The sequence below is a fragment of the Nerophis ophidion genome, linkage group LG11, assembly GCF_033978795.1.
Source record: "Nerophis ophidion isolate RoL-2023_Sa linkage group LG11, RoL_Noph_v1.0, whole genome shotgun sequence".
Lineage (NCBI taxonomy): Eukaryota > Metazoa > Chordata > Actinopteri > Syngnathiformes > Syngnathidae > Nerophis > Nerophis ophidion.
The window spans coordinates 60,310,283-60,332,288 of NC_084621.1; the positions used below are offsets into that span (position 1 = coordinate 60,310,283).

At 39.5% G+C, this 22,006-nt stretch overlaps 1 protein-coding gene across 1 annotated transcript in view; it reads right to left on the reverse strand.

Moving 5' to 3' along the window:
* Positions 1 to 443: 443 nt before the first annotated feature.
* The window catches only part of rspo2 (R-spondin 2), a 142,592-nt gene continuing 121,029 nt past the window's right edge, over positions 444 to 22,006 (reverse strand). Inside the window, exon 6 of the mRNA XM_061914745.1 lies at positions 444 to 1,966. Within this exon, the coding sequence (XP_061770729.1) occupies positions 1,851 to 1,966 (116 nt within the window). The 3' untranslated portion in view covers positions 444 to 1,850. The remainder of the gene's footprint in view (positions 1,967 to 22,006) is intronic.

A 22,006-nucleotide genomic window follows, 5' to 3' on the forward strand; every position in this document is an offset into this window, starting at 1 on the left:
TCGCCGGTAAAATATGCAGACAATTCCGGCACATTCCATGGGGTCTGGCGGCAGATTTTTTGTCACTTTCGCATCTTCGGGCCAGTGGTGCAACTTGAATCCCTCCCTGTTAGTGTTGTTACACCCTCCGACAACACACCGATGAGGCATGATGTCTCCAAGGTTCCAAAAAAATAGTCGAAAAAACGGAAACTAACATAGCTGAGACCCGGTGTTTGTAATGTGTTTGAGGAAATGAAAATGGCAACGTCACGTACTGACGTCATCGCTTCAAGAGGGCTAAACGGAAAGGTGTTTAATTCGCCAAAATTCACCCATTTAGAGTTCGGAAATCGGTTAAAAAAATATATATGGTCTTTTTACCGCAACATCAAGGTATATATTGACGCTTACATAGGTCTGGTGATAATGTTCCTCTTTAAAACTAAACAACAGGACGACACTTTGAGAGTTTAGCCACATACTGTATATTAGAGCCACAGACAGTAACACAAAGTATTCATCATACAGTCACATGAAATGTGGTTTAATAAAACACAACGTACACATATGCAGTCCTATGACCATACATTTGCTGGCATCTAATGAATAAACTCAGAATATATCAAAGGATACCTCATTGTTGCTTCTTCTTTGACACAGTGAAATCAGTAGATGTGGTCCAACGGATGGAATACAATGCTTGCATCAGAGGAAAAATGCATTTTTGACGATATGCACAATATGACAAAGAATATTGCAACATATTAGAGTAACAGCATGAGGCAAAAAAAAAAAAAAAAAAAAGAGTCATTGAAGAAAAAAAGTAAAAAAAAAAATTAATAAATAAATCAAATATAGACTATATAAATGAAAGAGCTATGTGACGGCTATGTTTATTATTTGTCTTTAATTATTTGGATCTGCAAGGTTGCTATTACAGCCTTTCATTTCTGCAACATTTAGAATGGAGAACAAGTCAGTACTGAACATACAGTAAGAAGCTGTCATAATCCCACAAACTATGTACACCTGTGTCTCTTGCCATGCTAGGAACTAAATGTTGTTGTTTTTTTATCCTTATCCACACGATACAGTTCGAGCGATACAGCGGCCTGTGCTGGGAATAAAATACTTTGCAACTCTGCGTGGTCATTTATTTTAATATTACTCTCAGAAATGTACAGAACATAAAAGGCCACACGTGGGAGCGCTCCGTTTCCGTCCGCACGGAAAGGCGAGGGTAGCTTTGACATAAATATAGCAACGAAATACAGTCCCTTCCAGCCCAAGTTTTCTCTTCTTGGCTGTCAAGCTCACTTTCCTCAGCCCAATCCCGAACCTCTTCCACCTCCATCTTTATTCCCTCCTCTGTGTTGACTGAACCGCCTTACCTTCTGCAGCTCGCCAACGCTCTCCCCGTACGTTTCCTTTTTCCGCCTCCGTCTAATTGGCTCACCCACCCTCGCAGTCTTTGCTCGCCACCTCCCCCGTCCTCCGTACCCCGGACAGGTAATGACATTGTTAATGACGGGAAATGAGTTCAGTCATGTCGGCTTTGAAGCTCCGCGAGGCGAGGCGTAGGGTGGGGTTGCAGGGATGGAGTCACGAGGCTGGAGGGGGGGAAGCAGCGGGAGGCAGGGGCATGAAGTATGTGTTTAGTGGGTTGGTGCTGATATTCTATATGGCGAGTCGTGGCCACGTTCAGGCAGGTGAGGGGAAGGGGGGATCGGGGGGTTGGCGGAGGTAAGAGAGGCAGGAGAGGTTGTCGGCGTTGGTGATGTTTGTCAGTCAGAGCATGGTCGCAGCTAGCAGCTTCGCGTTGGTTCTTTTTTGTCCAATGGTGAGTCCGTCGTTTTTTTTATAAGCCCTCACTGGCTGGAGCGGGCAGAGGCCAAGTGGTCGCTGTGTTGGTTCTGGGCACGGAACCGCAGCCTCTGCTTATTCTTCTTCTTTGGTTCTTTGGATCGGTGCTTCCCTGAGCCCCCTGGGGGAAAACAAGAGACGGAATTTTATTCATTTATTAACTCATTGTGGTTACGTGTGGAGTCCCCCAATGTTCAATCCTGGGGCTGACTTTATTTAACATCTACAGTGGGGCAAAAAAGTATTTAGTCAGCCACGGATTGTGCAAGTTCTCCCACTTAAAATGATGACAGAGGTCTGTGATTTTCATCATAGGTACACTTCAACTGTGAGAGACAGAATGTGAAAAAAAAATCCAGGAATTCACATTGTATGATTTTTAAAGAATTTATTTGTAAATTATGGTGTAAAATAAATATTTGGTCAACCATTTGAAGCTCTCACTGATGGAAGGAGGTTTTGGCTCAAAATCTCACGATACATGGCCCCATTCATTCTTTCCTTAACACGGATCAATCATCCTGTCCCCTTAGCAGAAAAACAGCCCCAAAGCATGATGTTTCCACCCCCATGCTTCACAGTAGGTATGGTGTTCTTGGGATGCAACTCAGTATTCTTCCTCCAAACACGACGAGTTGAGTATACCATATAGCCCTAATCCTGGTGTATTTAAATGGAACAAAGCTTGAAGTTGTACAGGAGTTTAAATGCCTAGGAATTACCATTGATTCATAGCGATGCTTTAAACAAGTACACAAAAAAACTGAATGGATCAAAATAAATGTCAAATTTTAGATTTTGGAAAAACCTTAACTCTGCAAAATGATATCTAAAGGCAATGATTATGTCACTTATTCCTACTGTATAAAAACTTGGGCGTCAGCTTGCAAGTCCACTATAAAGTCTGTCGAAATTGCATACAAGCAAGCTCTAAAAGTCTTGGACAATAAACCCAACACAAACCATCATTGTAACATCTTAAGGAAACTAAATTATGCAGATGCTTCCTTAGTCAACAAGATTCTCCATGGACTAGCTCCACCTCCACTAAAATAATTTATAAGGACAAACCTAAATGGATCGACTAGATCAGTATTGAAAGGTGACTGTGTGGTACCATTCAGAAAAAGTTATTTTTGGCAATTAGTTTTTTCATATATATATCACACGATACTTAGTAACGTACATGACTTACAGACGTTTAACTTTTTTCAATATGCATCTGAAACTGTGATTACTTTAAAGTCAAAACTGTACTCAAAATGAATCTGGACATATTGTATTATCACCTGTATTGTATAATTTTATTTTAAATGTGTGAGTTATTTTTTGGGGGGGCATGGTGGTGACAACCCAGTCTTGGTTGGTGAAATTACCCTCCGCATTTGACCCATCCCCATGTTCCACCCCCTGGGAGGTGAGGGGAGCATTGAGCAGCTGTGGTGGCCACGCTCTGGAATCATTTTGGTGATTAAACCCCCGATTTCAACACTTAATGCTGAGTGCCAAGCAAGGAAGTAATGCATCCCATTTATATAGTCTTTGGTATGACTAGGCCGGGGTTTGAACTCACGACCTGCCGATCTCAGGGCGGACAGTCTAACCACAAGACCACTGAGCCGTCTTTATGTATGCAAATGTTGTGAAATATTGCATACATAAAAAATATGTACAATGATACCTGTGCAAAATAAGTGCAGTATTTGCGTGCATAGTGTTTTAGTTCTGATCTTGCTGTTGTGATTTTGGACTCTTCCGTTTACTGTTACGCCGGTTCGGCATCGTGGTACCGGGTTGGATTCCCTCGAGGCTGCGTCAAACGAAAGAATACAACAAAGGTACGATGCAACAAATGTATTAACAAAAAGTGAGCTCTGAACAAAAACACTGGAGCTAATAAAAAAGGAAACAAAAGACGGTAGCGTATAAGCTAGGAAATATAAAGAACTAAGACTTGGCACGATGGCACAAAAAATAAAAACAAAGATGATTAGCATGTGAGCTGAAGATGACAATAAGGTGGCTTAGCTAATGAGCTAGCGAGAAAAAACATACCTGACGTTACTTGTTGCATGTGAGCAAATTTGAGTCCCAGAAAGAATAACAAAAAGGGGCGAGCTTAAATAAGGGAGTCGTTTAGAAGAAACAGGTGTGCGTAGATAACAAGGGCAGGTGGAACCAATGTGAAACCATGGAGACCAGATAAACAGGAAGTGCTCAAACTAAGGAACGGAAGAGTCCAAAATCACAACACTTGTGCTCCTATTTTGTTGGTAATATCCTGTAGCAGTTTCATTTCTTCCTTGAACACTATTCCCCACACCTGCTTTGTTTTTATCAATCAAGACTATTGAAGTTGGGCAGACGCTATCCTTCTTCGTGGGGACATTGTTGATCGTCACGTCATGTACGGATGCACTTTGTGGACGCTGTCTGCTCAACACGCTGTAAGTCTTTGCTGTCGTCCAGCATTCTGTTTTTGTTTAGTCTGCAGCCCGTTCAGTTTTAGTTTCAATTTGCATAACCATCTCTAAACTTCAAGGGCTTTTTTTGGCGGCACTTGCCTTTTGTTTATTTTTGGTTGAAGCTTAAGATTTTTACCTGCACCCTGCCTCCCGCTGCAGTCTGCATATTGTGATCACGACAACATCTACAAAACAATTACCTACCTGCACAGCACTTTTGCAGATCATAATTACTGGTTTGCAAAAAATATTTTTAACCCTATTAGGTGAAATTACTTAATCTAAAACGGCATATCAGACTGTATCTCTCGGCACACTGGTGTGCCGCAGCACAGTGGTTGAAAAACACTGGCCTAGCAAACCACACGGCTAGAATATGACTGCCAAGGCCACTAACAAGATAACGAGGTGCGTTTGTGTGTATGAGGATGATTTATTAAAGACCAAGTCAGTGTGAGGTAATTTAAGGTCTAATAAAGTGTAATGAGTCGGGGAAAGTAGAGTGAGACCCAAACTGGGTGTTGATGTAGAACGCATAGAAACAGGGCTTGCCACGCGTCATTTAGTTAGCGAGGCAAAAGGAAACGGTGGACAAATTAAAGTCTTGGGAAGGTTTTCGATGATTTATTCTGGGTCTCATTATTTGCACTTGTTTAAGCCCATTCTCACGAAAAAATTAGTAAGCGTGTGCAAAATGCCATGATCTCTAATTGCCTTTTTAGGAACACACCGAGTGCCCATTCCCGGAGTAAAACTTGCACTTGTTTAGGCCGACACGCAAGGAATAATACCGATGCACGCAAAAAAAAAAATAAAATCAAACCATCTTACGGCTATTTCCTGCAATTAATCTCAATTGGTTATTTTGCCCGTTTAAGCTGTGGCCGTAAAGCTTCTCACACGCAGCTTTGCCCTGTGAGAAATGTTCACATCCAAATTGTACGCTCTGACAGGGAAGAATGTGAGCGGAAAAACGTTGTACACTTGCTTAACTGATGCCACTTTAGATTTTTAGCATGGCTTACGGCGCGAGAATGTTTGTTGAAGCAAACCTGGACCTGGAAGGCATTTGGCTTCCAGGGGAATTTTCCTAGCCATTTAAAAAAAAAAAGCAATTTTCATTGAAAAACATTGTTGCTAGGTTCCTGGTAAACAACACTTTCGGTGAATCGACTCAATCTGAATTACTTTAGACAGCTATAAAAAAAACAACAACAACAGCTGGAGCCCCATTAAACTCCTTCTTCAACATGTAACGCTCATTTCCTTAGAAACAAGATTACGTGTACAAGAAACTGTTGGAAAGGTAAATAAATGAAGAATTTACAGCTCTGTAGTTGAGATGGGATGTTTGCGAACGAGTCGGGTCTTTAAAACGACTCTGTTCAGTGAACAATGCCAACTAATTCGCAGTTGTTAGACGCTCGTTTAAATAAATTGCCTACGCTGTGAATTGATTACGTGGACCCCGACTTAAACAAGTTAAAAAACTTATTCGGGTGTTACCATTTAGTGGTCAATTGTACGGAATATGTACTGAACTGTGCAATCTACTAATAAAAGTATCAATGAATCAATCAAAGCACAATATATCATATTTTTTAGACCATAGGGCACACTGGAGCCCTGCCGGAGAGCAGGTCTATTCTGGTCTATTTTCATACAAAAAGGCACATTAAAGGGGTAATATAATAATTTTTCCCCCTACATTTAAAACACTTCCTTGTGGTTTTTACATCAGTGTTTTTCAACTAGTGTGCCGTGAGATACAGTCTGGTGTGCCGTGGGAGATTATGTAATTTTACCTGATTGGGTTAAAAATATTTTATTGCAAACCAGTAATTATAATCCGCAAATGTGCGGTTGTTGAGTGTCTGCGCTGTCTAGAGGTCGTTAGCGTAACCATGTAATACTCTTCCATATCTGTAACTGGCAGAAGGTAGCTAATTGCTTTGTAGATGTTTGTTGTGATCACAATATGCAGACGACAGCGGGAGGCAGGGTGCAGGTAAAAAGGTATTTAAGACTTAAACCAAAAATAAACAAAAGGCGAGTGCCGCTAAGAAAAGCCAATGAAGCTTAGGGATTGTTATGCTAAATTAAACCAAAACTGAATTGGGTGCAAAGTAAACAAAAACAGAACGCTGGACGACAGCAAAGACTTGCAGCGTGTGGAGCAGACAGCGTCCACAAAGTACATCCGTACATGACATGACAATCAACAATGTCCCAACAAAGAAAGATAGCGTCCGCACAACTTAAATAGTCTTGATTGTGAAAACAATATAGCGTTAGCGTTCAAGGAGGACATGAAACTGCTACAGGAAAATATCAACAAAACAGGACAAAGCCACCAAAAATAGGAGCGTGAGACAAGAACTAAAACATTATGCACGAGAAAACCCCAAAAACTTCAAAACAAGTTTCGGCGTGATGTGTAAGGTGGTGACAGCACACCTACTTTGAGACAAGAACTATATTGATGCATGGTTGGTTATGGTTTCAATTTATATCCAACAATTGCGAGAACGACTTTTTACTTTCTATATCAGCTGCTGGATTTTTTTCAATGGAAAAATATTCGCCTTGGCTCAGAAAAGGTTGAAAAACACCGATCGACATAACGTTTAATGCTGGTTCTTTGGTCAAAATGTTGCCTATATTATGTTTTACAGACCATCTTCAAGCCGCTTTCTAACAGTCTCTTCAAGATGCGGGTCTTATTTACGTGATTTAGTTCGATAGTGTCTTACCCCCGCCCCCGTCAACTTTGTTGTGCTGGTAGTTTTTAGCACTTCTATAGCGAGTTGTATGTTAGCACTGTCTGCTACTTTATATTAGAAATGGCAACAGCGAAGGATGAATGCCCCCCAACAAGAGGATAGAGAAAAAGAAGGAGCTCATTGACTACGGCAAGGACTACAACGTAAATATTCCGAACTTATGCACTTTCAGGACTTATGCAGATTACCAAAACAAATCAGCAGGTACTAATACCTGAAGGAACTCTCCTGACGGTATAAATAAAGTACTATCTAATCTAATCTAATATGTAAGACAAGTTTTGCATAATATTGCGAAACAAAATGCCAGATAATATGTCCCCAATATGTGCCATGTTGGGGTCCTTATACAAACACCACAACAATACCCGCTCCATGAGACTACTGTAGCCGTAATGCGCAAACAATTAGTAATATATACATTTTGACAGAATTTTAAGCGGCATGTGTAATGTTCTACATTCTCAATTAGACAACGTTTTGTTTTGTGTGACTGCCATATACTGGTCACACTTATTATGACATAGCATACCACATAAAATTGCTTTTAGATCGGTAAGCACAACCAGAATGAATCCGTGCACAAGGCGCACTTTTAAGAAAAAGAAAGGGTTTTAAGTGCACCTTTAGGTCCGAAAAATACAGTTGCTTTTGTACAGCCACAATGGATGACATTATTAGTGATTCCCAAAGCCCAAAAAAAGTCTGCGGGCTATAGAGCGTTTTCCGTTCGGGCTCCAGTACTCTGGAATGCCCTCCCGGTAACAGTTCGAGATGCCACCTCAGTAGAAGCATTTAAGTCTCACCTTAAAACTCATTTGTATACTCTAGCCTTTAAATAGACCTCCTTTTTGGACCAGTTGATCTGCCGCTTCTTTTCTTTTTCTTCTATGTCCCACTCTCCCTTGTGGAGGGGGTCTGGTCCGATCCGGTGGCCATGTACTGCTTGCCTGTGTATCGGCTGGGGACATCTCTGTGCTGCTGATCCACCTCCGCTTGGGATGGTTTCCTGCTGGCTCCGCTGTGAACGGGACTCTCGCTGCTGTGTTGGATCCGCTTTGGACTGGACTCTCGCGACTGTGTTGGATCCATTATGGATTGAACTTTCACAGTATCATGTTAGACCCGCTCGACATCCATTGCTTTCCTCCTCTCCAAGGTTCTCATAGTCATCATTGTCACCGACGTCCCACTGGGTCATTATTGTCACCGACGTCCCACTGGGTGTGAGTTTTCCTTGCCCTTATGTGGGCCTACCGAGGATGTCGTAGTGGTTTGTGCAGCCCTTTGAGACACTAGTGATTTAGGGCTATATAAGTAAACATTGATTGATTGATCTGTTACACCTTTACATATATCAATAGTAATGACATCGCCGAGTTAGAGGTGTCCACAGTACGCTCCATTCACGTAAATGCACATATGTAGACAGTTCATGCAGCTAACTAAGGGAAGGAGATAGTAGCTTGCCTGTAAATATTTGCATTTGAAACTAAAGGAAGGTCAAGTAGTTTGTAAAAGAGTTTAGGTGTACACACACCAGTAAGGATCCAGTTTGGCAAATTATATCCTAATTCATTAGTTTTATTTATGGTAAATGGGTTATACTTGTATAGAGCTTTTCTACCTTCAAGGTACTTAAAGGTCTTTGACACTACTTCCACATTCACCCATTTACACACACATTCACACACTGATGGCTGGTGGGCCATGTAAGGCGCTAACTACAACCCATAAGAAGCAAGGGTGAAGTGTCTTGCTCAAGGACACAACGAACGTGACTAGGTTGGTAGAAGGTGGAGATCGAACTGGGAACCCTCAGGTTGCTGGCACGGCCACTCTCCCAACCTCGCCACGCCGTCCCATTTATATTTGTATCCTCCAGGGAACCCTCATCCTCTGCAGTGGACATTAGTTTGCGGTCTTAAATTTCTTACAAAAAACAACAAAGATCTGTTATGCCCAACGCAAATGTCCACTGCAGAGGAGGAGTAGAAACCTGCATATTCTAAGACTTTTGGTCCCATGTTTTACTAAAAAAATATTGTTTTCTCCAGTAATAAGCCAACTTTTCCTACGGGAAACGCATTCCATTCATCCTTGGTCAGGTATCATTAAAAACCGCATTATAATAAATCATAGCTTTTTTTTTTTTTTTACAGAATACGTTATCGCGTAATGATGTGATGTCAATGCAAGATGGTGGTGGTGTGTTATAAGTGGAACAATTTAATAATAGAACAAAATTATGGAATGTTTGCAATCAAGAAATCATAATTACAGTAACTCTTCAGAAAAATGTCCACTAAAAAGTATCCTAGTGTTATTTTGGTTTGAATCATTTTGATCCAAATCTTGTCTTGCAACTGCGGTTGGTGATTGTTTCCCTAATATTAAAAACAACAACAACAAAACAAGTAAGTTATAAAATAATAAATAAAGTTGATTTGATTTGATAACACTACTAATAATAATTAGGGCTGGGCGATATATCGATATACTCGATTTTTGGCAGGTTTGTCTCTGTGCGATATAAAACACGACTATATCGTGATATTCGAGTATACGTTCTCACGCAGTTGCTTTTAGCTGCGGGCATTACACTACAGGCTCTTCCCACTCTTTGTTGTCGCTCCTTCTCACAGACAGCAAGCGTACCTTCTTACATACATCACACACGTATACGCCCTCGCGGAGCAGAGAGGTAGCAGCATGGGTAACATTAGCTGTGATGCTAGCGTAGCCGTGCAAGTGGTAATACGAGAGAAAAAAGGTGCGAGTCTTGTAACAAATGAAGGAAGTAATCATTCCCAAGAAAAACAGCAGGGGGTCCATCGTCGGTGGTTTGGCTTCAAGTGGGAATATGTCGAACAGACAACCGTAATCTGTCAAGTGTGGGCCAAAAACGTTGCTACAAAAAGTAGCATTACTGCTAATATGCAGCATCATTTGAAAAGTCACCTGCTAGAGAATGAAGAGTGCTTACTCCGCATGTCAACATCTCCATTCGGTGACACACGCCCACTCCATCAAAATGCCGAGGCAAACATTACCAGATCAACACCGTATGAAAAAAATAGTCAACAATAAAAGGAGATAATGTCTGCAGAAACCTTCCACATAGCGAAGGATGAACACTATTTGATTTCCTATTATGCAACTCATTTTTATTCGACAGTTGTTGAAATATCTTGTGTGACATCATGCACAAAAGTGCACTTTATTTGTTTTTAACTATTGTAGTGAAATTGTGTACAAAAAGTGCACTTTAATTTAGTGTTGTTTTGATATGTCATCTTAGTGATATCACGCACAAAAGTGCACTAATATAATAGCTTGTTTTAAAATGTCTCTGACAATCTTGCACTTTCTGTTTTGGAAATGACATGAATGTTTGTGCCACTGCTTAATAACTGTTTAATAAATACAGTTTTGGTCAATTGACTTAGTTGTGATTTCTCTCTCTGCGTGAAAGTTTAAAAAGAGCATATATTAATGCAGTATGAAGAAGAATGTTTTAATGTAGACACAGAATCCTCAAACTGGTGTGATTATACAAACCCCGTTTCTATATGAGTTGGGAAATTGTGTTAGCTGTAAATATAAACAAAATACACTGATTTGGAAATCATTTTCAACCCGTATTCAGTTGAATATGCTACAAAGACAACATATTTGATGTTCAAACTGAAAATAATCATTAACTTTAGAATTCGATGCCAGCAACATGTGACAAAGAAGTTGGCAATAAACACTGGTAAAGTTGAGGAATGCTCATCAAACACTTATTTGGAGCATCCCAAAGGTGTGCAGGCTAATTGGGAACAGGTGGTTGCCATGATTGGGTATAAAAACAGCTTCCATGAAATGCTAAGTCATTCACAAACAAGGATGGGGTGAGGGTCACCAATTTGTAAGCAAACAGTCAAACAGTTTTAGAACAACATTTCTCAACGAGCTATTGCAAGGAATTTAGGCATTTTACCATCTACGGTCCGTAAAATCATCAAAAGGTTCAGAGAATCTGGAGAAATCACTGCACGTAAGCGATGATATTACAGACTTTTGATCCCTCAGGCGGTACTGCATGAAAAACCGACATCAGTGTGTAAAGGATATCACCACATGGGCTCAGGAACACTTTATTAAACCACTGTCAGTAACTACAGTTGGTTGCTTCATCTGTAAGTGCAAGTTAAAACTCTACTATGCAAAGAAAAAGCTATTTATCAACAACACCAAGGAACGCCGCCTGCTACGCTGGGCCCGAGCTCACCTAAGATGGACTGAAGCAAATTGGAAAGGTGTTTTGTGGTCTGACGAGTCCACATTTCAAATTATATTTGGAAACTGTGGACGTGGTGTCCTCCGGAACAAAGAGGAAAATAACCATCCGGATTGTTATAGGCGCAAAGTTCAAAAGCCAGCATCTGTGATGGTATGGGGGTGTATTGGTGCCCAAGGCATGGGTAACTTACACCTCTGTGAAGGCACCATTGATGCTGAATGGTCCATACAAGTTTTGGAGCAACATATGTTGTCATCCAAGCAACGTTAACATGGACGCCCCTGCTTATTTCAGCAAAACAATGCCAGGTCAAGTGTTACAACAGCGTGGCTTCATAGTAAAAGATTGCGGGTACTTTCCTGGCCCGCCTGCAGTCGAGACATGTCTCCCATGGAAAATGTGTGGCGCATTATGAAGTGTAAAATACAACAGTGGAGACCCTGGACTGTTGAACGAATGAAGCTCTACATAAAGCAAGAATGGGAAAGAATTCCACTTTTAAAGCTTCGACAATTAGTTTCCTCAGTTCCCAAACGTTTATTGAGTGTTGTTAAAAGAAAATGTGATGTAACACAGTGGTGAACATGCCCTTTCCCAACTACTTTGGCACGTGTTGCAGCCATGAAATTCTAAGTTAATTATTATTTGCAAAAAATAAAAAAGTTTATGAGTTTGAACATCAAATATCTTGTATTTGTAGTGTATTCAATTGATTATGGGTTGAAAAGGATTTGCAAATCATTATTTTCCGTTTATATTTACATCTAACACAATTTCACAACTCATATGGAAACGGGGTTTGTATGTATCAAACGTTAATTCAAGGCTAAGGAGAACTATCGAGATAGATATCCTGTAAAAATATCGAGATATTAAACAAAGTCCATATCGCCAGCCCTAATAATAATGATTATAAAAAAATGACTCTTTGAGAGGAATCACTCAAGATTCAGCTCTCTCCAAAGATCCGTCAATCTTGTATTTTTTAAATTAATATTCTTATCACCTTTTTTAATTTGGCGCAGTAGGCACAGAACATTTAAAAACCAAAACTTTCTCAGCTTTAAAAACATTTGTTTTCCAAACTTCATTGGTCTCTCCTTTTTGTCACGCTGTTATTTCCATTCCTACATTACTTATGGGATAGCAGTCTACAACAACGTTGATGACAGCTCCATTGCCATGTACAAGCAACATTGGCATCTTGCACATGGGATATAAAACATTCCGGTAAGTAGAAGAGAACGATATGGAAGCAATTACAGAGCGATTACAAAAAAATACATACCATGATGTGATGATCCCTGTCATCACTTCTAAATGATAATGCCACAAATCACCAGACTTTTCAAGATACTGTAAGGACTTTGTCGAGATCCACTGCACACTTAACCTTGCCATTACTTGAACTATTAGAACAACCATGAATACAACTAGTATGCATGTCGTGCGTTGAGACATTTGGCCCAAACTCTGACAGTACCCCCACAGCCATTTCAAAACCGCATGCCATGACTCAAAATTCTCAGTGTTGGCAGCTAGAGGGCAACCAATCTCCACATAAACCCTTTCCTCCAGGGCTTCTGATACAATCAGACATGATTTATCATATGATATCTGTCCAAGAACTCTCATTTAATTGTTTTTTTCTTTTCCCTTCCTTAGGGCGCAATGCATTCTGTACACTTTCATCACTTTATATTTAAGACTGATGTAATCACTTAAGCTGATTACCGGAGTTCACAGAGGAAAGTGTTTCATTTACCTGGAATTAAACGATTAGGCCAGTGGTTCTTGACCTTGTTGAGGGTACCGAACTCCACCAGTTTCATATGCGAATTCACCAAACCCTTCTTTAGTGAAAAATACAACTTTTTTTTTTTCCATATTCAAGACAAAGTTACATGTTTTTGGTAACACTTTAGTATGGGGAACATATTCTAAGTAACAAAGACTTAAGTTAGACTTTTTTTAGACACTAGGGCAGGGGTACCATGAATTGATTAACGTGGACCCCGACTTAAACAAGTTGAAAAACTTATTCGGGTGTTACCATTTAGTGGTCAATGGTACGGAATATGTACTGTACTGTGCAATCTAGTAATAAAAGTATCAATCAATCAATCAATCAAAGGGTCGGGAACCTTTTTGGCTGAGAGAGCCGAAAAGCCAAATATTTTAAAATGTATTTCCGTAAGAGCCATACAATATATTTTTTAACACTGAACACAACTAAAGGCGTGTATTTTTAAGTAAGACCAACATTTTTAGAGTATAATAGGTCTCTTATTCATTGTAATAACATTGTTATTCTGAAGCTAACTGTGGAGGGGGCGTTGCCTGTGGGCCTGCAGCGACAGGTGCGTACATGGCCCACCTGGGCCTTGTTATCTAATCACCTGTCGCTCTGTTATAAGCAGCAGCCAGGAGGGGAGATGTGGTTGGGGCTGGAAATACAATTGCTGGAAAACAACTGAGAGACTTATTGAAAAATAAAACAATATTGTAACCCTGAAACAGGCTCTCATGTCGGTGCTTGGGGGTCTGAAGAACCCCCAGGAGGGCACGCCCCACACGAACCAATAATAACTAAATAACTTCTTACCATTAACGCAACTTCTTAAACGGATTGATGGATTAAAAATGCATGAGAATGTTTTATATTTTGAACATTATTTTTAACACTGTGATTACAAGTGAAATTATTCATGACTTATCGTTTTAAGCAACATCCGCTCAGATTTGTGAATTTGTATTTATATAGCGCTTTTCTCTAGTGACTCAAAGCGCTTTACATAGTAAAACCCAATATCTAAGTTACATTTAAACCAGTGTGGGTGGCACTGGGAGCAGGTGGGTAAAGTGTCTTGCCCAAGGACACAACGGCAGTTACTAGGATGGCGGAAGCGGGTATCGAACCTGCAACCCTCAAGTTGCTGGCACGGCCGCTCTACCAACCGAGCTATGTCGCCCCTATGTCGATTTATCCGAGAGCCAGATGCAGTCATCAAAAGAGCCACATCTGGCTCCCGAGCCATAGGTTCCCTACCCCTGCACCAGGGGAACATATTCTAAGTAACAAAGACTTAATTTAGAGTTATTTGGTTAGGGCCAGGGTTAAAGGGTTAGGGTTATAATAAGGCCATGCCGAATAAGGCATTATAAGTACTTAATAGAGCCAATATGTTACTAATTTGCATGTTATAACCAACTAAATAATGGTGAATATGTTCCCCATAGGCTTCACGGTGGCAGAGGGGTTAGTGCGTCTGCCTCACAATACGAAGTTCCTGCAGTCCTGGGTTCAAATCCAGGCTCGGGATCTTTCTGTGTGGAGTTTGCATGTTCTCCCCGTGAATGCGTGGGTTCCCTCCGGGTACTCCGGCTTCCTCCCACTTCCAAAGACATGCACCTGGGGATAGGTTGATTGGCAACACTAAATGGTCCCTAGTGTGTGAATGTTGTCTGTCTATCTGTGTTGGCCCTGCGATGAGGTGGCGACTTGTCCAGAGTGTACCCCGCCTTCCGCCCGATTGTAGCTGAGATAGGCGCCAACGCCCCCCGCGACCCCAAAGGGAATAAGCGGTAGAAAATGGATGGATGGATGGATGTTCCCCATACTAAAGAGATACCAGGTTTTTTTTACTGGTGCACAAAATGAACCGTGCATGAACATCACCTTGTTCAAAGATCAAAACCAACACAGTGCATGAACTCACAACAAATGACACACCTGCAAATCAGTGTGACTTCTGCTGTTGCCGTATCCGTAATAGGGAGGAGTTTTTATTTACAGGAGGAGTCGGGTGTGTCATGACCTCCGCCGAACCCCTAGGGTTCGATCGAGCCCAGGTTAAAAACCACTGGATTAGGCACTTTCAAAACTAAGGACACGTTCATAAATCTCGTGGAATGTAAAGACAATTTTTGTCTTGGAAGGCAGAGAACCTATTAAAGCATTTGGGATATGAAATAATCAAAAGAGAATGGCTCTCATAATGAAATTAAAACCCCCTTGTTGTCATTTCTTTCCGCTCTGGCGACGTTTGCTATCGCCACAGCAGAAACCTATTCCGCCAATGTTTAGTTTTCCTTTACTGATACCATCTTTCTCTGCCAGCTTGACATTTACATTTCAGTTGGAAACGAAAGTATGAATCAAACAAATAAACAAAAAAATCTCAAGTGCAAATCAAAATGTTTTTGTGTAGAAAATCAGAAGCAGAGGTTGCGGTGCGGCCTTTGTTTATTGCTGTCAAATATGACCTTTTGTGGGATACTTTTATGTTCATGTGTGTGTGTGCGTGTGTAACGTGGACATTATGCCTGCGCGCCACTTTTTTTTAAACTCCTATATCATAAACTTGAGAAATATGTTTTCTGCTGGCAAACCAACAAGCAGAATTGATCATAGCTGTTTTAACTGCATAACTTCTATACACGCACTGTGTTGGACATTTCTCAAAAAATACTTGGAAGTGCTTTCTCGCTTCTTCCCATCATTTTTCCTTCTCTCTCTCTTTTTTTTTTTTTTTCCATTAGAGGCGCTCTGTGAAAATCAAGACACATGCATGAAAAAGATCCAACCTTACCAAGTATTACAAGGATCATATTATCACTATGCTGTGTTGATTGATAGATCTTTGCAGAACATGTCAAACGGAGGCACTGAAATATAATCAGTCGTACGAATACTCTCTCGACATTAGTATCATTGGAAAAAGAAATGTTATCGGTAGGTTGTGAGTTAGAATCCCGGCCGGGTCTTACCAAAGACTATATAAATGGGACCCATTACCTCCCTGCTTGGCACTCAGCATCAAGGGTTGGAATTGGGGGTTAAATCACCATAAATGATTCCCGGGCGCGGCACCGCTGCTGCCCACTGCTCCCCTCACTTCCCAGGGGGTGATCAAGGGGATGGGTCAAATGCAGAGGACAAATTTCACCACACCTAGTGTGTGTGTGACAATCATTGGTACTTTAACTTTATACCAGGGGTCAGGAACCTTTTTGGCTGAAAGAGCCTTGAAAGTCAAATATCTAAATAAATAAATTAATGGGTTGTACTTGTATAGCGCTTTTCTACCTTCAAGGTACTCAAAGCGCTTTGACACTACTTCCACATTTACCCATTCACACACACATTCACACACTGATGGAGGGAGCTGCCATGCAAGGCGCTAACCAGCACCCATCAGGAGCAAGGGTGAAGTGTCTTGCTCAGGACACAACAGACGTGACGAGGTTGGTACTAGGTGCGATTTGAACCAGGGACCCTCGGGTTCCGCACGGCCACTCTCCCACTGCGCCACGCCGCCCCTACATACATTTCAAAATGTATTTCCGTGAGAGCCATATAATATTTTTTAACACTAAATACAAATTTTTAGAGTATAATCATTCTCTTATTCTTTTTAATAACATTGGGTTTCTACAGCTAACCAATGATAAATATAATACTTCTTACCATTAATGCGACTTCTCAAACAGGCGCGATAGAAAAAGGATGGTTTGATTATAATGCATGAGAATGTTTTATAATTTGAACGTTATTTTTAACACTGTGATTACCAGCGGAATTATTCATTACTTCTCGTGTTAAGCAATGACAGCTAAGCTTTATCTGCAGTCATCAAAATAGCCACATCTGGCTCTAGAGCCATAGATTCCCTACCCCTGGTTTATACCGTGTTGGTAGGCAAGGGCGATACAGCCTTAAATCTATATTGCGATACGATATATTATTTGATGATGTGGTCCTGATGGCTTCATCTGACCGGGATCTTCATCTCTCGCTGGATCGGTTCGCAGCCGAGTGTGAAGCGACCGGAATGAGAATCAGCACCTCCAAGTCCGAGTCCATGGTTCTCGCCCGGAAAAGGGTGGAGTGCCATCTCCGGGTTGGGGAGGAGACCCTGCCCCAAGTGGAGGAGTTCAAGTACCTAGGAGTCTTGTTCACGAGTGAGGGAAGAGTGGATCGTGAGATCGACAGGCGGATCGGTGCGGCGTCTTCAGTAATGCGGACGTTGTACCGATCCGTTGTGGTGAAGAAGGAGCTGAGCCGGAAGGCAAAGCTCTCAATTTACCGGTCGATCTACGTTCCCATCCTCACCTATGGTCATGAGCTTTGGGTCATGACCGAAAGGATAAGATCACGGGTACAAGCGGCCGAAATGAGTTTCCTCCGCCGTGTGGCGGGGCTCTCCCTTAGAGATAGGGTGAGAAGCTCTGCCATCCGGGAGGAACTCAAAGTAAAGCCGCTGCTCCTTCACATCGAGAGGAGCCAGATGAGGTGGTTCGGGCATCTGGTCAGGATGCCACCCGAACGCCTCCCTAGGGAGGTGTTTAGGGCACGTCCAACCGGTAGGAGGCCACGGGGAAGACCCAGGACACGTTGGGAAGACTATGTCTCCCGGCTGGCCTGGGAACGCCTCGGGATCCCCCGGGAAGAGCTAGACGAAGTGGCTGGGGAGAGGGAAGTCTGGGTTTCCCTGCTTAGGCTGTTGCCCCCGCGACCCGACCTCGGATAAGCGGAAGATGATGGATGGATGGATGGATGGATGGATATATTATTTGGCATATAAATGATAATAGAACCATTTTAAAATGGGTCCTTATTTAGTTGTATTATTTTCTCAAAACTATTATTAATGTAGGTTCTAATTTACTCTTACTAGCTGGTTACTCTCTTGTTGAAACAGCGTTCTATCTAAAATGTAATCAACTAACTAATTCTTCTAATGTTTACGTTTCAATTCACAACCAAATAGTTACACGGCCATACCAATACTGTTACTGATACTTCAAATTTTCAAGAATATTGAATGATTCACACTTTTAATCTAGATATAAAGCAGTAAAAATATCTAACTTTTTTTCCCCCTATTCGCTTGTTACATTTAATGTTGCGCAAAATAAAGCAAATTGTGCCAAATAACCAAACATAAACAAACACTGCTATTGGCTCGGATTTAAATCATTTGGTTTTTGTATCCACGGACTTATTCCTTAAGTTTATAAAAAAAATAAAAAAAATTGTGGTGACAAACCATAGCTGTAACACTGTTGTATTGACGATTTACTGATATCATACTTGTAATCCTTACTGTCGGTATTTGTATCGATCCATACATCCCCTTTACAATCGAGAGTTCTAGCTTGGCGGTGAGCATGGTTTATTGTGTCCTCCTATGGTGTCTAATGGAGCATGTTTTATAGGGATGGGAATCTTTCAACAAGTCAAAATTTGTTTTGGTTCTTATTCCTTTGGTTACAAGTCAATTCAAGAGACGATTCTCATTTAAAACCAATTCGTGCAGTATATTATTTAATGGGAAAAAACATATATCTAAGAATGAAACCCTTTTAAAAGCGGGAACAGGTTACAAAAGGTCCTGGCTTTAAAAAATTACAGAAATATACACACACACACACACACACACACACACATATACATAATATATATATATATATACAGTATATGTATGTGTGGAAAAAAATCACAAGACTACTTCATCTCTACAGAACTGTTTCATGAAGGGAACCCCTCATGAAACAGTTCTGTAGAGTCTCGTGATTTTTTCCCACACATACATATTGCACTCTACCACGGTATCGAGTACTATTCTCTGTATAATCCAATTAAGACATTTATATACAGTGTATATATATAATACCGTATTTTTCAGAGTATAAGTCGCTCCGGAGTATAAGTCGCACCTGCCAAAAATGCATAATAAAGAAGGGAAAAAACATGTATAAGTCGCACTGGAGTATAAATCGCATTTTTTGGGGACATTTATTTGATAAAACCCAACACCAAGAATAGACATCTGAAGGGCAATTTAAAATAAATAATAGTGAACAACAGGCTGAAAAAGTGTACGTTATATGACGCATAAATAACCAACTGAGAAAGTGCCTGGTATGTTAACGTAGCATATTATGGTAAGAGTCATTCAAGTAACTATAACATATAGAAAATGCTATAAGTTTACCAAACAATCTGTCACTCCTAATCGCAAAATCCGATGAAATCTTATACGTCTAGTCTCCTACGCGTTTGAGCTAAATAATGTTAGTTGATATTTAACGGTGATGTGTTAATAATTTCACACATAAGTCGCTCCTGAGTATAAGTCGCACCCCCGCCCAAACTATGAAAATAACTGCGACTTATAGTCGGAAAAATACGGTACTAACATCATGTGGTTTATTTTGCACATCTGTTGCATCATCTACAAAATTGCTCTTGCGACATCTAGTGGACACGTTTAGAACAGCTGTTTCATTCATTCAAAAATTTCAGGTACATTTTTATACTTGGCAAACTCATCCTGCCGGCCGGATAAAACCAGTTCGCAGGCCCGCGTTTGACTACCCCTGCTATAAACGATTTCATCATCAACCAGCTATGGCAGAGTTGCAAGAATCAAAGGCATCATCTTATCTCCTTTGCTTGCGGTTTGAGAAAAATCGATGGCTGACCTCAAGAAGGCATTAGGACATACGGTAAATGGGATCCTACACCGCTGTAAACTCCCTCGTTCTCCTGTTACTCAATCGGTTTACTTGGCACATCTCAAAAGCCTTCCCAGTACAAAAAAGAAGGTTTTACATCTACAGGAGTGGACGGCATAAAAGGCAAAAGTCAGGTTTTTTTTCAGCAGCTCATATCTTCCATAAACTGGAGGGCTATCATTTGTGAGGGAAAAAGAGAACTGCTGGCGCCAGCAAGATTTGATTTCAGTGGTAGGAATTGGATTAGTAGCCATTAAGGGCCTCCTCACACATACATTTGTAATGATGTGAAGGGAAAAGGAGACGTAGCCAGGCAGCATTCTTTTTACTTACATGCCTGGGTAAAGGTTACATACACGGACACGTCTCCAAACGGTAATTAAGATGCACGGGGCAGGATAACGTCAGGTGAGCTAAAGTCCGAAAGTTGGACAAAAAAAAAAAAATTTATTAACATCTTCCATATGGGGCGTTTACAGAAACACAGCAGTAAATAGCTGCTGGAAAAATAAACAAAGTAAATTACTGTAATAAAAATTTACAAATTAATCTAAAAAACAATTTAAAGAAGGACTTACTGTAAAACTCGACACAAATAAGTACAATACATGATTTAAGGGAGGACCCACTGGAGTCAAAATGTAAATTACTGTAATAACAATGTGAAAAATGCATTTAATGAAGAATTTAAAGAAGGACACTACTGTAATATTCAATAAGAATGCCAAATATGAATACAGTAAATAATTTAAGGGAGGACCCAATTTAAGTACAAATGTAAATTAAGAAAAAAAATAAGTAAATTACTGTGATAAACATGTAATACATGCATTTAAATAAGAATTTAAAGGACACTACTGTAATACTCAACAAAAATACTAAATATAAATACAATAAATAATCAAAAGGAGGACCCAAAGTAGTAAAGATGTAAATAAAAACTAAATAAAGTAAATTACTGTAATAAAAATGTACAAATTAATAAAAAAAACAATTTAAAGAAGGACTTACTGTAATACTCAAAACAAATAAGTATAATAAATGATTTAAGGGAGGACCCACTGTAGTCAAAATGTAAATCAAAAATAAAGTCAATTAACATAATACAAATGTAAAAAATGCATTTAAAGAAGAATTTAAAGAAGGACACTACTGTAATACTCAACACAATACTAAATATAAATACAATAAATAATCTAAGAGAGGACCCAATGTAGTAAAAATGTAAAAAAAAAAGTAAATTACTATAATAAAAATGTAAAAAATGCATTTAAAAAATAATTTAAATGACAATACTGTAATACTCAACAAAAATACTAAATATGAATACAATAAATAATCTAAAGGAGGACCCAAATTAGTAAAGATGTAAATAAAAAATAAATAAAGTAAATTACTGTAATAAAAATGTACAAATTAATAAAAAAAACAATTTAAAGAAGGACTTACTGTAATACTCAATTCAAATAAGTATAATAAATGATTTAAGGGACGACCCACTGTAGTCAAAATGTAAATTAAAAATAAAGTCAATTAATGTAATACAAATGTAAAAAATGCATTTAAAGAAGAATTTAAAGAAGGACACTATTGTAATACTCAAAACAATACTAAATATAACTACAATAAATAATCTAATAGAGGACCCAATGTAGTAAAAATGTAAAAAAAAAGTAAATTACTATAATAAAAATTTAAAAAATGCATTTAAAAATTTTTTTTAATGACAATACTGTAATACCCAACAAAAATACTAAATATAAATATAATACATAATATAAAGGAGGACCCAAAGTAGTAAACATGTAAATAAAAAATAAATAAAGTAAATTGTTGTAATAAAATTGTACAAATTAATTAAAAAAACATTTTAAAGAAGGACTTACTGTAATACTCAACAAAAATACTAAATACAAATACAATGCATAATCTAAAAGAGGACCCAGTGTAATAAAAATGTAAATAAAAAATAAATAAAGTAAATTGCTGTAATAAAAATGTACAAATTAATTAAAAAAACAATTTAAAGAAGGACTTACTGTAATACTCAACACAAATAAGTACAATGTATGATTTAAGGGAGGACCCATTGTAGTCAAAAT